Consider the following 17,141-nt stretch of genomic DNA (forward strand, 5'->3'; position numbering starts at 1 on the left):
CAAGAGGGAATATCAATTGTTTGCTATAACAATTGAAAGGTATGTAAACCCTAAACCCTAGTTTGTTAATTTCGAAATTAGCCTCTCTCCTCTAGGGTTCTTGTTTTGCAATTCAAAGTTGTATGTTCAATAGTTAAAACATAGATCCAAAGTAGGTTGCATGTGAACTTAGGAATTGTTTTCTAGTTTATTTGTTGTACCTAAAACCCATCAATTTCCTCTAGCCTCCATCCTCTCTAACCCTAAGAATGAAACCCTAGCCTCCATTTGAGTATTTCTTGAGCTTCATGGTGATTTTGTGTGTTTTTGGTGCTTGAGGAGGGAGAAGGAACTTTTTTAAGAGTCATTGCTTGACTTAGAGCTTGTGGATCCAGGCTTTGTGCACCTAGATCTATCTTCTGGAGGTATAAAGTCTCACCCTTGACAACTCTTTCATGTAGATCTAGCTAAGTGGTATTTTGTTATGGTTTTGGTCCCTTTGAGGTGGTTCTTGTGAGTAGAAGTTACTCCAGAACCTTTGATCTTCATATTTGGTCCTTGTTGAGGTTATGAAGTCATAAAGTTTGGATCTTGATGGGTATAAACCTTCCATGCATGATTTGGTAGTCATTTGATGAAGTTTGAGACTTAGGGTTTTGATTTGGGTCCCATTGATTTATGATAAGTCATAAAGTTGGAAACTTTATGACTTAAGAAGTCCCTTGAAATCAGATCTGGAAGTTTGGATTGAGGTCTTAAGGTATTAAGAAGTTTTAAGACATTTTTTGAGTGATTTTAACCTTTGGAGTTCATCTTTGGTGTTTGGGCTTCATTAAGCTATGCAAAGGCTTAAAGCCCTCGACTTTATGGATAAGTCACGTATATTTAGCTATTTTGAGGTTTTGGATGTTTGGCTTAAAGAATTAAGTCATTGGAATGACTTTTGGGTGGCCGCCGGGAACGTCGTGCGTACCACTGGGGAACGTCGCACGTTCCGGCTATGATGCCCATTTTTGGACCAACGTCGTACGTCGTGCGTACAAGCCATGTACGCCGTGCGTACGTCTGATCAGATGGGATTTGGGATTTTTGGATCATTGGACTTTGGGGCTTTGATTTTGGGTTTTGGTTGAGTTCTAGGCTTTATTGGTTGGGCTGAGGACTTTCATTAGAGTTGTATTTATTTATTGGGCTTGCCTTGTTGGGCCTTAGTGGGCCCAATGGGCTTGGGTTATTAGGGGGCATGATTAGTTGGACCGTTTATGGATTTGGTTTGAAACTCAATTTTTAATTGAGTTTTGTTTGTTTGATAGCGCGGGGTTTCTAGCGGATCTGCAGTCAGAGATTATTCGTGGGTTCAGTTGTCGAGGTGAGTTTTCTTCACTGTACTTTCCGGTCGAAGGCACCAAGGCCGGCCCTTTGGTTTGATAACCTGATACTGCTGATATGCTAAATATGGAATAGATATGCATAAGTATGCTAGTTATTGATATGCTAGTCTGGTAGATCTATAGGACTACATATGATTTTGTATGCATGATTATCTGTGTATGTTGGTTATCCGTCATCATAATGTGTTGGGTTGAGGTTGTACTGCTTCGTGTTGTAGCCAACAAACCCTGGAGCATTCCAGATATAAGTTGAGGGCTGGGTAGGGCATGCCAGAGTCATACTGAGGGCCCAGTAGCATTCCGGATACGAGCTGAGGACCCGGTTGGTATGCGAAACTCGTACTGAGGGCTTGAGGGTATTGGAGCAATCCAAATATGAGCTGAGGGTCGGGTAAGGCATGCCAAACTCATACTGAGGGCTCAGTAGCATTCCAGATACGAGTTGTGGACCAGTTGGTATGCCAGACTTGTACTGAGGGTTGAACATTGGTATTCTAATCCGATGATTGATTGAGTTGGGAGCAAGCTAAATATGAGTTGTGGGCCTGATAGGCAAGCCAGACTTATACTATGGGCTCAGGGGTAATCTAGTATTTTAGTTGTGGACCCAGTACATGTTGTTGTTATTTATGTGCTATTTGTTTGTACGGTGGTATTTTGGAGGAAATCACTATGCTTCGTGCTTACAGTTTGTTTATGGTTTCAGGTTCTTCATATGATCTGTGGCAAGGCGAAGGCGTGAAACACATCCTCAGTTTTACGACGGATCAGATCTTCGGAGACTCTGATTTTAAATCATGTTTTGGAGACAATGTTTTTGTAAACACTTTTGTTAATAAATGAGTTGTTTTGAAAAGTTTAAATTTGTTGAAATTTTTGTGATGTTACACCAGCCCACATTAATTAATCTTCTACGGTTCCTACCACCACCTCCGGCCGCCATCTCCGGTAACATATCCATTTTCTGGCACCAACTATGATCATCGTCTTCGGCCATAGATCCAATATCACATAAATTACCCAAAACTCAACAAAAAGCTACCTAACATTCATCAATAAATCTGAAAATACATCTAAAACCATACCAATAACTCAAATCCAAAACCAAAATAAAACATGAAATGATGACGAATCCTACAACATACCACGAGTTGAAACCTCCCTTTCGTCGGTAGCAAAAGAACAACCTTCCGGTGAAGGCTTCACCGCTTCACGAAGATCCTACTATCGTGTTCTATTTTTTGCATCTGAAGCCACAGAAATTGAATTTTTTGAAACCCAATTGATGATGAATCCTAGATATAAACCCTGGTCTAAACATTGGTTGTCGGAGTTGGTGGTGTAAGTACCACTGGTAAAATGAGAGATAACGGAGAAAGAAAGAAGGGTTCATTGTAGCTATGGTATTCTTGATTTGTACGTGAGAGTTATAGAGTGTGTTGATGGGTGAGACAAAAGATATACTCCCTCCGATCCATAATTATTGTCCATTTTTAACTTTTAAAGTCTTTATTCATCAACTTTAACCTTAAATATTTTTAATTGTGTTATGTATTACTTGATGAAACTTATAAAAATGAAAAGACATTTAAAACACAATCCATTCATATATTTTGTATAAAGTATTATATATCAAGAACAAAATATTTAATGTCAAAATTAACTTCAAAAGTCAAAAGTAGACGATATATCTAAAAAAAAAAGGTTAGAACCACGCACATTAGTTACCCTTTAGGGCATCCACAATCCATTGAACTCTATAGAACTCTATAGAGTTCAATGAATTGTCACATCATCCATTAAACATCTATACAACACCACTTACAACCCATTAAACACATATTCAATCCTAATCATCATTTTATTCCTTTTATTGAACCATTCAATGATCATTGAACTCCTCCATTCAACTCTACTCCATGTCATCACCCACACTCCATTCAACTTTTATTCAATATTAATTACCATCCTACTCAACTATTATTGCATACTAGATTGTAATTTACTCAGGTTTTTAAAAAATCATGTTATAATATTTTGTGTTCCCATAAATAACCAATTAAAAGTGGACAGATCAGCTACATATCAAGCCTTCATACGCGCTCTCATACCTCCCATTTCGAACCATCTAGTGGCTACAATTCATCCTTGAAACAAATCTAATGGTCCGTGTTCTCCACTCTCGACCCCCGCGTCTCATTCACCGCACCAATTTCCCTATACTTTCTCTCTCTACAAACTCCGTGAACCATAAATTAGCTACGGTTTAGATTATTCCATTTGACCAGCAGCACTACAACTACCATCTCCGCCGTACGCCGGAGACTGTGGCATGCACTATACTATGCATGTATTGCTATAACAACACTCATCCATATCTTTAAAGCTTGTGTTTCGTATTTTTTTTTTTATCTGATCCTCGAGTTTCTCGGTGTATGAAATTATAGATCTGCAATGTCGAAAGTATGGGGAAATATTGGCGCCTGGGCGGCGGAAGCCGAGCGCGCCGAAGCGGAAGAGAAAGAACTAGCTGCTGCGGCGGCAGCCGCTCCACCCCAGAGCTATCCGAGCCTGAAAGAGGCGGTGAACACTAATAAAGGGAAGAAGAAGACGAAAATGACGTTACATGAGTTCACGATGGCAGGGTCTGGAGGTCTAGGCGGTGGCGCTTTGTCTCGTGAATTGGCTTATGACCGTAAAGGATTGACTCCTGAAGAAATGATGCGGCTCCCGACCGGGCCAAAAGAGCGTTCGGCGGAGGAAATGCAATATGGGAGGCTCGGAGGTGGTTTCTCGTCCTATGGAGGTGGTCGCGGAGGGCCGAGGATGCGTGATAGGGAGGGAGATGGCGACGCTGCATGGGGTAATAATCGGAGATCTTATGGTGAGTTTAGTGATGATCGTAGAGTTTCATCTCCTCGGATTTCGGAATATGATCAACCATCTAGGGCAGACGAGGTCGATAATTGGGCAATGACCAAGAAGCCTATCACGCCTTCTTATGACGCTCTCACTAGACCTAGCCGTTACGGTTCTCTCGATGGAGGCGGTGGCGTTGGTGGCGGATTTTCTAGAGCTGACGAGATTGATAATTGGGCGGCGAGCAAGAAGCCCATGCCACCCACCAGGTCTTCTAATTTCGGTCCTGGTTTTCGGGATTCCGGTGGTTCTGAAGACGACCGTTGGAAAAGGGGCGTTGTGCCTCGTGATGGTGATCAGGAACGGCCAACGGAACGCCGGCGTTTGGTGTTAGATCCACCAAAGGGTGAAAGTGCTCCAGTGGAGCCATCGGCGCACACCAATAAACCGAGTCCTTTTGGGGCAGCTAGGCCCAGGGAAGAGGTATTGGCTGAGAAAGGTTTGGATCACAAGAAAGTGGATTTGGAAATTGATGCTAAGAAAAGTAGTAGTCGGCCCACGAGTTCACATTCCGGCAGTTCAGTTGATGGCCGGACTGCATTGCAGCCGCAGGGATTAGAGAAGACAAGGCCTAAGGTGAACCCTTTTGGCGATGCTAAACCCAGAGAAGTTTTGCTTCAAGAGAAAGGTATTGATTACAGAAAGATTGATGTAGAGTTGGAGCGTCGTAGGCTTGGCAGGTTAGTATTCCTATCCATTATCTTCTATTCTTCTCTTGATACTTGATGAACATCTCTGATCTCTGGCTGTGTGAAATTGGGTATTCCACTGAAGCATCATCATCATCATCATCATCATCATCGAGAAACTGTAGAAATATTGCATATTAATCTTTGTACTTGGTCTTTTAGTAACCTTTGGCGTTTCTATTGTGAAATTTAAGTTGTCAAGAGCTACCCAGCTGCTAAGGAAGTAGGAAAGTGCAAGTAAATAATAGTTTTTGGGTGGGGTGAGTGATGAGTGCAATGTATCATAAAACGAAAGCTAGGTTAGCAAATCTTTAAAGACAACATATGAACATGAGAAGGTGATTCTTGTTTATCACAATATTTCAGGAGCATTGGGTGCTTTGTGGGTTATAAAAGAAGCAAATGCACCCGCACCCGCACCCTAGAGAAGGTTGCATGTTCCTCCATGATGTCTATGATTCTGAGTCTTCTGAAAACAAGTAACCTTCATTTTTGAAATGGTGAGCATCCATAAACTGAGATAGTTCACATGAATCTTTTTGTATCTCTGACGGACTGGTGAAAATGTAGTAATTTTCTTTGTGGTTGAATGAAAACATATGAAGTCATAAAGAAACCATAATAAATTGTTGAAACAAATTACAATTAGCGCCTTTGAAGCAAGCCTGTGCTTTACGTTGTATCGTTGGTTTACTTATCAGGTCTTAAAGGATGGTGACGTTTTGATTGAATTTGAGTATAAATGTATAGTTACAATATTATGCAAACAGTGTTGATTGTTTATTTGTAATTTGGTATGGAATGGAAACTTATTGAGTAAATTAGATTATAAAAGTTGTCCCTTTTAATTTTTTGTCAGGTCTGATACAGATGAAGCGATAAAGAAATTGAAGGAAAAGATAGATAATCTGAAGAGAGAATATAATTCTGGTTCAGATGCAAACAACGAATCTAATGGAAATGGAAACCAAAGCAGTAGTAGTTTAAGTGACAGAATACTTGAAAAAGAAAAGAAACTGGAACAACTAAACCATGATCTAGATAACAAAATCCGGTTCAGTCAAAAACCAGTTGAAAGAACTGTTTTGGGGTCAATTGATGATTCCAGAAGTGTTGACTCATCAGAGACACGTGGCAGTAATAGAGATCATTCATGGGTAAGAAAGGGTGATGACAGAGGAGGATTTGGAAGGTATGTTTAATGTTTATCATCTCAACTCAGCATTTGATAGCAACATATTATGTGTTTAAAACTAATCTTGTGAATTTTGCAGATCAAACTCAAAGGAAAGATGGTGAAAGCTGCTGTTGACAAGTAGATCAGATTGACATTTTTTTTGGTAACTTTTACACACTTATATATATATATATATATATATATATATATATATATATATATATATATATATATATATATATATATATATATATATGTTATCTATTCTTTTTAATGATTGAGATTTGAGACTATGTAAAGTTGCACAAGTTTAGTCTTTTATTTACCTTCATTGTCTTATTTCTTTTGCACTTTAGATAGGATGTTAGATTATTTACAAGTACAAGGGACCGTTTGATTCGTAATTTTTTTTTGGAAGGAATGAAATTGTGGAGGGAACTGAAATTAGAATGGAATTACATTAGTAAAAAGATTGTGTTTTGTGCGCAAACCGGAATCTTGAATTCCGGCAAACCAAACATATATCAGATTTAACCGAATTAAATATTAGAAAGCAATATAATAACATATGTATCGAAACTAGAAGTGTGAAAGTGAATGGGTGTGTGACGTCGTAAGCGATAACGGGTCGGGTGGGCTTCATGTCTATTATATTTAGTGCTAGTTTTAGTAGTTTCTTTGAAAGTAAAAGAGCCAATCATACTGCTTCAGTGACTGTATCTGTAACCCTCTTTCTTTCACCGATAAGTTACCATGGACCACGGTGGCCGGAAAACTCCTCTACCAAAACCTTATGTTCTATTCTTACTAGTTATACTAGCAACTCAGCTTGTAAATGCCACTATCAGCAAGTCCTCGTGTGATTTTCCGGCAGTTTTCAACTTCGGCGACTCAAACTCCGATACTGGTGGCTTGTCGGCGGCGTTTGGGCAGGCTCCTCCGCCCAATGGAGAAACTTTCTTCCACGGTCCGGCTGGTAGGTACTCCGACGGCCGTCTAGTCATCGATTTTATAGGTATGCGACTCCACCATTCACGTGAATCCTAATCTTTTGGCGCAAGCTTCCAAAAATCAAAACAACGGAAGATCCGCATTTGCGGTTTCCTTTTTGAATTAATTATTGTATTATTCAAAAAAAAAAATACAAATTATATTTAATATTTAATTATTAATAAAATAATCAAGAAATTCCAATTTTTACAGCACAGAGTCTGGGGTTACCCTACCTTAGTGCATACCTAGATGCTCTGGGTTCCAACTTCACCCATGGAGCCAACTTCGCCACCGGTGGTTCCACCATTAGACCACAAAACACGACACGTCATCAAAGTGGTTTGAGCCCCATTTCATTAAATGTTCAATCATATCAATTCAACGATTTTCATCTTAGAACTCAAACTATTCGCAAAGGTAACATAACACCACACCCAAACAAGATTATATATATATATATATATATATATATATATATATATATATATATATATATATATATATTACATCCTTATGTGCTTTCAATGTTATAATTGCATATATTCGAAACAGCCGGTGGGATATTTAAGGAATTACTTCCGAAACCCGAAGCATTTTCACGTGGTTTATACACATTTGATATCGGACAAAATGATTTGACGGGTGGTTTGTTACTAAACTTGTCTACCCAACAAGTTAAAGCATCCATTCCCGATATCTTAGGCCAATTCAAAACCGTAGTTAAGGTGAGGGTTTGTAACCTTTTTATTTTTAAATCACAAAATGGCTTCAAATTATAAAATTTGTGTCCAAAATAATCTGTTTCTTCTTATTTTTTTTTTCGGCTTTGTTTTCCCCATAGAGTGTACACGATAAAGGAGGACGATATTTTTGGATACACAATGTGGGCCCGATTGGGTGTCTACCATACGTGTTGGAACATTTACCAATCACAGCCCAACAAATGGATAAAGTCGGATGTGGTAATCCGTTTAACGAATTAGCCCAATTTTTTAACAGTAAATTGAAAGATCTTGTGGACCGATTACGTGAGGAACTACACGAAGCTGCAATCACCTACGTTGACATCTATAAAGCCAGATACAAACTCATTAATCAAGCAAGCAAATATGGTAAATATAGAAAGTTAAACATATAAAGTGTTTTATTTTTGTTTTTTATGGTTCTATATTTGTTGAAAATATAGGATTTGAGCATCCCCTTAGAGCTTGTTGTGGGCATGGCGGGAAGTACAACTACAACACACACGTTGGATGTGGAGGGAAGGTCAAATCATGTAAAGATCCTTCGGTTATGATCATATGGGATGGGATTCATTATACCGAAGCTGCAAATAGATGGGTTTTCGATCATATTGTAAATGGGTCATTTTCTGACCCATCACTCCCGTTACAAATGGCTTGCCATAGGAATTCAGATCAATAAAATTGTACAAGCACGACTCTAATAATAACTAATAAGTGCATGTTTGGTAGGATAGGATATCGGATAGAATAAATGACATTTTATGATCGGTTTCATTGGCCGAATGGAATAATCTTTCATACCAATATTTTGATATGACATGTAGATACGATGTATAATTTTAGTTATAGATTATCAACTTTTATTTACAAAAATAAAATATAAATCATACAGTATCTCGCTAAGTTTTATTTACAAAAATAAAATATAAATCATACAGTAACTCGCTAAGCTAGATTCAATTCAATGTTAGGTTCAAGTACATGTAAAAATTAAGAGTAAGGGGTCGTTTGATATGGTGTCTAACTAGGTCTAAAGAGGGAATGGGTCCATAAAATACCAATTGACATGTTTGATAGAGATTATAGATGTAGGGACTCGGTCCAATATGTGGACTTGGTCCAATAAAAACACCAAACTCGGTCCTTACTTTCTATCTGATGGATCGAGAAAAAAAAAACAAAAACAACGTTTACATATGTTGCGACTGAGGTTCTGATTTCATCCCCTCGACGAAGCAACAAGAGTTCCGGTCGCGGTCAAAAGCAACAGAGGAGCAACCGTGATCAACAGCAACAACATCAACAGTTATCGTTCTCCTTTTTTCCTTCCTTCTCTTTCAAAATTCTTCTTAAATTTTATGTGATTGAATGTTATGATTAGTCGACAAATCATGATCATCATCAACATACTGGATATCAAAAGTACCCACGATATCATCCTCTTTCTATATATAATCATCATAATCTTGAACTAATAATGAATTAGATGTCCATTCATCAAAATCATCATCTTTCACAATATCCTTTTCAGCAACTGCAAGCTTTAGCTGATGATATAAATTGATAACTAACAAGCCCATGAACAATAATAATCAACATATGACATTAATATTAGCTGACTAAGTTTCAAAGTAAGGTCTGGACTAAAATGGTTTACCATGCCTATCAAAAATAAATCTAGGTACATATGCGTCTCACTTGTGTATTTATTTCATAGTGTGATTTCTACATCCAATTTCAACCTCAGTGGGTTGAAAAGGATACGTGAGATCATGTGTATATTTGTGAGTATTTGTTAGCCGATTTTCGAAGAAACAGATCTTTAACTAAGGAAGAAAGGCTCAATCGTGCTCATGGTGTATTGAAGGCGAGATTTCCAGTTTTAAAACATATGAGTCCTTATCATTTTCCAGTGCAAAAAGACATAGTCATTGTTTGTGTTGCGGTCCATAATTTTATAAGGAAATACAATATTCAAGATGACTTATTCACAAACTTTGAACAAAACACTATGGTTACTCTTGATGTGGAAGGTGGAGGAAGTGAGGGTCAAAACATACAAGACATAGAATGAGGTTCAGAAGTCGTTGGCTATATGACTACTTTGCGTGACCAAATTGCTAATCAGTTACTTTCAAATGGTTCACGTTAAATGATGTACTTTTTTATTATGTATGACAATGTGTATTTGGATTTTGTATTACACTTGGTATTTGGGTTTTAAATGACGTATGCTTAATAAGGATTTTATGTGATAATTTGTATTTTTATAATTATTTTATCCGGCACAAGGGACAATACAAGGATAATATGGTCATTTTTTTATCATTCAGCACAATCAGTCAGATAAATAATCAAACAGTATAAACTCAGTCAGATGTGGACTCAGTCAGCATTTCTAACCCAATCAGTTTGTAACTCAGTCAACTCTAACCAAATCAGCAACTATCAAACGACCACTAACTTGCTATCAGTTAAAGCTTACCATAAATTTTTTCATAAATTTCATTTGTTTTGTTGTAGCAGCTTCAGCGGTAACCGATGACCATTCAAAAAAAAAAGGAAAAAGTTCAAACGTGTTAATAATAATGGATTATATGTAAATTCAGTAAATAAGTTTGAAATTCGTTACATATATAGGAGTGATAGAGAGAGGTTTTACTTAAAAGATATATTGACTTGGGGTTGTATGTGTAATAAGAAGATAAACGCAGGGACCATTACTGTAACTTCAGGTTTAAAGAATCAAAGATCGCGACTGTATCTCTTCTGCAGCGCATCAGACGTGTATTTTTCTTCAGAATATGCCTGCAACTTGAGATACTATCGGAAGGAAATGTGATCTTGGCCATAAAAGCCATACTTCTTTCACCTTAAATGTTGCATTCGACTGGAAAAGAAAGAGGAAAAGGAAATGTGATTTTGGTGGGTTTCCGGTCATGAGAGTTGTGACAGAATAGAGATGATTGTTGGATAATTATGGACCACTTCATAAATATGTACGGTATATTTTTAAATCCAATTATTATGGTAAGAATATAAATTGTTGATGGACCGATTTATAGAATATTCACTTACCTTGTGGGTTGAGTTCCCGGTTTGACTCAAGATCCTCAATATCCCTTTCATCTATCACATTAGGGTATATCTCCATCTATATATACATGTGATGAGGAGCAATCAAGACACACGAAAATACACATGTAAATTCGTTTAGGGTTTGCTGAGGGATTTTATAGAGAGCTCTTGAGATCAACTGGAAAACCCAACTCTAGTTCTTCAGATCCAAAGATTATAATGAAATCAGGTATATAATCGTTCTTTCATGTTTAAGTTTTCTTTTAATCAGATTCGAGATTAAAGATCCAAAGTTTATGCTTCCGCATTTTATGTTTTGGTTATAAAAAAAATCACCAACAATTGGTATCAGAGCTTACTCAAATTTGATACTAGAAAAAAGTTTGATCGGTTTAAAACCATCAACATTATATTTTTCCCAAACCAAGAGCCTTTTCTTTTCATCATTCCGCCGAGATCGCATTTGTTTTCTTACTGGCGATGAGAGAATGATAGTATGGGCATTCGTTTCTCAAGAAAATTATTTGGTTCTTGAATATAATATGTTAAAATAATCTTTTGGTGCCAAGGCCAATAGCTGCTTTTGCTTGTACTCAGCTTTTCCTTGTTTTTCTTCCTAATATTTTATTTGGCAGAAAATACAACACCTTAATATTTTATTTGGTTTTTGATTGATATAATATTGTTACCTATGTGACATCTATTAGTTTAATTAATTTGGTTGCAAATACTTAAAGTTTTATATGATATTGTTTATGTGAACTGTGTTCGACCTAAAGGTAGACGCATTCAAAATATTTTAGGTTAATTGTCAATAAACTACAATTATGACATGTTTATTTATTTTCAGAGTAAATTAATTGACACAATATATCGCCAAAGTGATATCTTTTGTGAAAATTAATTTACAGAGAATTTAAATTTTATGGTTTGTGTTTATTAATGCGGATATTAATCGACCCAAAGGTAGGTTAATATTTGACCAGATAAACACATGTTTGATGATAAATATTCGACAATTTTTAGGTTACATGTCATTAATAAGTCAATCCAAAGAGGGGCTTATTAATTGATATGATATATTGTCAATTCTTATTATCAAAATTTATAGTTTATGTGTTTATTAATGCGGGTATTAGCCGACCCAAAGGTAGACTGATATTTGGCCGAATAAACTTATATATGGTGATAAACATGTGACGGTTTTTTGGTTCAATGTGATTAATAAGTCAATCCAAAGAGGGGCTTGTTAATTGATATGATTTATTGTCAATGTTTATCTCTAAAACAAGGATATCTCTTGCAAGTTAGTATTACTGTCCAAAGACATGATATTAATGTTGTGTTGATACCTTGTAAATATGTCATAAATTGAATTTATTGATTACAGTTTATGGATTAACGAGCATAAAAATAGATTTATTTATGTTTGAATTATGGTATTATATATGTTAACATTGATCACATTTATGATTCATGTACTCAATGAGATTAACTTTAAGTAATAGAATGAAGGCATTATGTTAGTTCTCAATTGCTTGGATGTTAGACCTTGCATTTTGGATATAGCAACATTACTTGAGGATGTTGAGTTTGGGGGAGAAACAAGGTTAAAACATTGTCCTTAAGGAGGAATCAATCTTGATTCCTATTACTGCTTTCGATAATATGCAGATTATGAATCAATGATTGACAATGTTATTCAATCTCCTATTCATAATACACAAACTCAACAACCTCAACTTTGGATATCCTATGTGTGGTACCACATTTTTCATCAATTTATTATCTCTTTTGGTTTTGAGATAAATACAATAGATGATTTTGTGTATCACAGATTAAGTGGGAATAAATTTATCTTTCTGGTTTTGGGCAGATATCTACGAACCTAATTTTGGATCATAAGAAAGTAGCCAAATGGATTTTAAGATATCTATATATAACAAAAGGCTATATGATCAACTATAGGAAATCAGATATTTTGGAGATCATTTTTATTAAAAATCTGATTTTATTAGATGCCAAAAATGGTTACCGATCCATATCGGGATATTTTTACATTTTAACATGATGAGCCATTTCATGGATTAGACTTCGGTAGCTTCTTCCATAATGGCAGAATAATTTGTAGTATGGAATATGGTTGCGAAAATTTGTCACGAGGCTACACATTATTGGTATTGAAAGACCACTAAAGTTGTGATAATAAGTCAGCAATGTTATATTCCAACAACAGAAGTTTTATTAAGTCGTTCGTATTGACATCAGTTTTCTTCTGTTAACACAATAGTGCAAAATGGAAATATATATATATAGCACATATGAACAAACTCCATGAAAGCGGATCCGCTCATAAAGGGATTACCTCCCTAGGTCTTTCATGAGCATACTACACATGTTGGTGTGATATTTGGTTTTAGTGAGAGTTTTATGGTGCTTTATCTGTTGTTTAACAACAATTATTTTTTTCTGTACAGAATTAAGAGTTCGGTTAACTCCATTATTAGCTGCACTTATTTGAAGTTTGATCTCACTTCAAGTTAAAAAGGAACTCGTTGGAAATCTATTTAGATTTTAAAACCACACATCATGTTTAATCTATGTCGTTAGTTATATATGTATATGTGACCATTGATAGGTTTAGTTACGGAAATTGTAACGAAGGCCGCTTTGATCCTATACTATTATGATTAGTGGACGAGATTGTTTAAGGGTACCAATGTTATAATAACATTCATTAAAGCGCTTATACAGTTATACGTACATTTATATATTCGTGGTCCAGTGGGAGATTGTTGGATAATTATGGACCACTTCATAAATATGTACGGTATATTTTTAAATCCAATTATTATGGTAAGAATATAAATTGTTGATGGACCGATTTATAGAATATTCACTTACCTTGTGGGTTGAGTTCCCGGTTTGACTCAAGATCCTCAAGATCCCTTCCATCTATCACATTAGGGTATATCTCCATCTATATATACATGTGATGAGGAGCAATCAAGACACACGAAAATACACATGTAAATTCGTTTAGGGTTTGCTGAGGGATTTTAGAGAGAGCTCTTGAGATCAACTGGAAAACCCAACTCTAGTTCTTCAGATCCAAAGATCATAATGAAATCAGGTATATAATCGTTCTTTCATGTTTAAGTTTTCTTTTAATCAGATTCGAGATTAAAGATCCAAAGTTTATGTTTCCGCATTTTATGTTTTGGTTATGAAAAAATCACCAACAATGATCGGTATGATCTCCGTTGGTTTCTTAGTGAGAGGAACATCCGAATTGAGAGTGTACACATGTATAGTGCCACAGAGTGCTTGTGCGAGTTCTCCGGCAACCACATCGGTGAGATCTCATGGATGTTTTCCGATCTTGTTACCAGAATACCCTCAGAAGTCAACTGGTCAACCCTTGGTCCAAGTCAAAGTCCACAGTCAAAGTCAACAGTCCATGTTGACTCGACTCGTCGAGTGCAGTTCACCGACTCGTCGAGTCCTTCCTGAACTCGAGAAGTCGGGAAATCCTTGATTGGCTCGGCGAGTTCCCCTTTAACTCGCCGAGTTCATACGTGTCCAAGAATTGGGAGAAACCCTAGCCGACTCGCCGAGTCTTCGAATGACTCGTCGAGTTCAAGGCAATCTTCAACGGACTCGCCGAGTTGTTCATCAACTCGTCGAGTTCATGGCCATCTTCAACGGACTCGCCGATTTGTTCATCCAACTCGTCGAGTCCTTGCAGACCTTTATCCATGCAGACGCTTTTTAATCCATGGCAAGGTTCCAGATTACAGATCCAAGCTTCTAAGGCATGTTTATCACGTAAAGTTGCAAACTTTACGCACATGCAAGGCTCTAAAGGCCCTAAATGACCAATCTAAGCTTCCAATGGAGCTTTACACCTTGGGAGAGTCTGATTCTTGCACAAGTTGGAAAATTTATGGACTAAGAAGCCCAGGGGAGCCCAGTTCTGAAGTGACAACTCCAGATCTTAGCTTGCACACAAGAATAGCTTCCATTCATACCATGAAAACCCTAGAATTTGTCCAAAGAGGGGATCTAGAATGAAATGAGGTCAGGGTAACGATTTATACCTTCTAGAAGATGCCCAATAAGGTAGATTTCAGATCCCCAAGCTCCTTGCTTCTGAATACTTGCTCTTCAAGCTCCCTTCTCCACAAAATCCTCTTCCAAGCTCCAAAAATACACAAATGGAACACACACACACGATTAGGGTTTGAGAGGGACAAGAAGCAGTAAAGGGGAGGCTGGGGGAGGCCAATGATCCTTTAAATAGGGTGCAAAACCCCGAGATTTAGGGTTTCATCTGCCAGCTCCTACTCGTCGAGTCCATTCTTGGACTCGGCGAGTAGGTCACTAAAATACGTGGACCAATCCGCTGCTACTCGGCGAGTAGGGCAACCAACTCGTCGAGTAGACCTTAGAAATCAAGGAATTTCTTATTTAGATCAATACCTGAGAATCGGGGCGTTACATTTTAAGCTGTATATAAATGTATATATTTTATCTACTAATATGTTGGGTAGAACATGGGTAGACAATTGGTGTGTGATGAAATAAAATGATGAGAGGCCTCGATGTTGTTGTTGATCTAGTCATCTAGCGGAGTATGGATGACGACCACAAACTCTTTCTAGACAGTCCAGTGGAACGCTAGCAGCCTCATAACCTGTAGGCGTTGTGAACGATGTGTTCACCGGTGTACTCTATCCCCCTCATGGTTGCCTTTAGGACATCTATTGTTAAGGAAACCCCTTTGCAGTAATGTCCATCCCGATGAAAATCCTAGATTAGGTCCCTGGTAATAGATGTTGTTTTAGGGACGTAAGGTGAGGATAACGGGAATGGGTAATCGGGTTATTGTTGGTTGATGAACTAAATATAATTATTTATTATGGGTTGAAAACCCTATATGCTCACCAGGCTCCCAAGCCTGACCCACTCAGTTTTCCTTTGTATTACAGGTAGTGGAACGAGAGCATAAGTTGGATGACATTGTCAAGATATTTTTGGATTATAGACCAGTAGTTATATATAACTGTTGTAAGGTCTATTTTGTATTGTTTATGCTTTTGGTCTGTATCGGAACATGACATCCAGAGGTTTTGTTATATAATGAAAATACATTTCTTTATGAAATGCTTTGATAAATTCTTATCATATTTTGTTTTGGGAACAAATTCTGCAACATTTTTATTAAAAGAAGTACTCTGATTTTTATAAAGCATAAACAAAATCGGTCTTTTCTGGCCGTGATTTTGGGGATGTCACATGATCTGAGGGTCTATGATAGTAGAATAGGATAACATGTACCATATAATCACACAAATTTGAGCATAAGGGCATTTTAGTCAATTAACCTATATTAAAAAAGGAAATTTTCGAATTTTTAGGGATAATTAATTTCTTTTGTTTTTAACAATCTGAATATTTTAAATTAATTTAAAATTAAAAATCCGATTTTATTCTGTCAGAATGATAGAATTTTAACCATAAACTAGTAAATATATTTTTCGATTTTATTCTGTCAGAATGACAGAATGCCAACCATAAACTAGTAAATACATTCTGAAAGACTACATAAAATCGATTCTTGAAATAATAATATACCAAATAATTACATTGTATGATTGCGATTCATTGAATAATAACAAACATTATGAAAGAATAACAAGTATAATTCTTAAAAAAATAACAACATTCTTAAAACAATGAGTGTGATCATTCTTTAATTCATTCTTCAAGCCTTTCCCATCAGATCTTCAAGCCATTTCTACCATAAATTCATTGCCAAGTAATTTGTAGTGATAAACTTGTAACAACTGCACATTAAACATACAAATAATTAACTACAATTCTATCAGAATACAACAATAATATTATTACAGAATGAACAATCATAGTCTTTTCTTCTATATGAATAAACATTCTAAAGCATGTATAAATGTATTCTGTCAAAATTACTAGCAACACATGTTTTATGTAATATTTATATTCTCATAGAATGAACACGTGTTTGCATTCTGATATGAAAAAAAATTAAAGAATAAAATTCGATTTCATTCTTAGAGAACAATATCATTGTAAAAGAATAAAATTAAAGCTTCCGTGCCTTTTTTGGTTGTCTAGGTCTGATCAATTT

The 17,141-nt window shown here is 36.5% G+C and overlaps 2 protein-coding genes across 3 annotated transcripts; both read left to right on the forward strand.

The window, feature by feature from the left end:
• Positions 1 to 3,650: 3,650 nt before the first annotated feature.
• Positions 3,651 to 8,208, forward strand: LOC145169282 (eukaryotic translation initiation factor 4B2-like). 2 transcript variants are annotated; one of them, XM_079087847.1, is made up of 5 exons: positions 3,651 to 3,720; positions 3,818 to 4,969; positions 5,838 to 6,170; positions 6,253 to 6,318; positions 8,148 to 8,208. In XM_079087847.1, the coding sequence occupies exons 2-4, from the start codon at positions 3,825 to 3,827 to the stop codon at positions 6,275 to 6,277; spliced, it is 1,503 nt and encodes a 500-aa protein (XP_078943973.1). In that variant the 5' UTR covers positions 3,651 to 3,720; positions 3,818 to 3,824; the 3' UTR covers positions 6,278 to 6,318; positions 8,148 to 8,208. The 2 variants fall into 2 exon arrangements, with proteins under 2 accessions (XP_078943973.1, XP_078943974.1); XM_079087848.1 differs by lacking the exons at positions 6,253 to 6,318; positions 8,148 to 8,208 and adding an exon at positions 5,345 to 5,478 and having other exon boundaries at positions 3,655 to 4,969; positions 5,838 to 5,949.
• Positions 6,805 to 8,583, forward strand: LOC145169284 (GDSL esterase/lipase At3g26430-like). Its single transcript, XM_079087849.1, has 5 exons — positions 6,805 to 7,170; positions 7,359 to 7,565; positions 7,701 to 7,873; positions 7,990 to 8,260; positions 8,335 to 8,583. The coding sequence occupies exons 1-5, from the start codon at positions 6,909 to 6,911 to the stop codon at positions 8,571 to 8,573; spliced, it is 1,152 nt and encodes a 383-aa protein (XP_078943975.1). The 5' UTR covers positions 6,805 to 6,908; the 3' UTR covers positions 8,574 to 8,583.
• The last annotated feature ends 8,558 nt before the right edge of the window (positions 8,584 to 17,141 follow it).

Source organism: Lactuca virosa, chromosome 4 (assembly GCF_052849685.1).
Source record: "Lactuca virosa cultivar CGN04683 chromosome 4, Lactuca_virosa_CGN04683_v6, whole genome shotgun sequence".
Taxonomy (NCBI): Eukaryota; Viridiplantae; Streptophyta; class Magnoliopsida; order Asterales; family Asteraceae; genus Lactuca; species Lactuca virosa.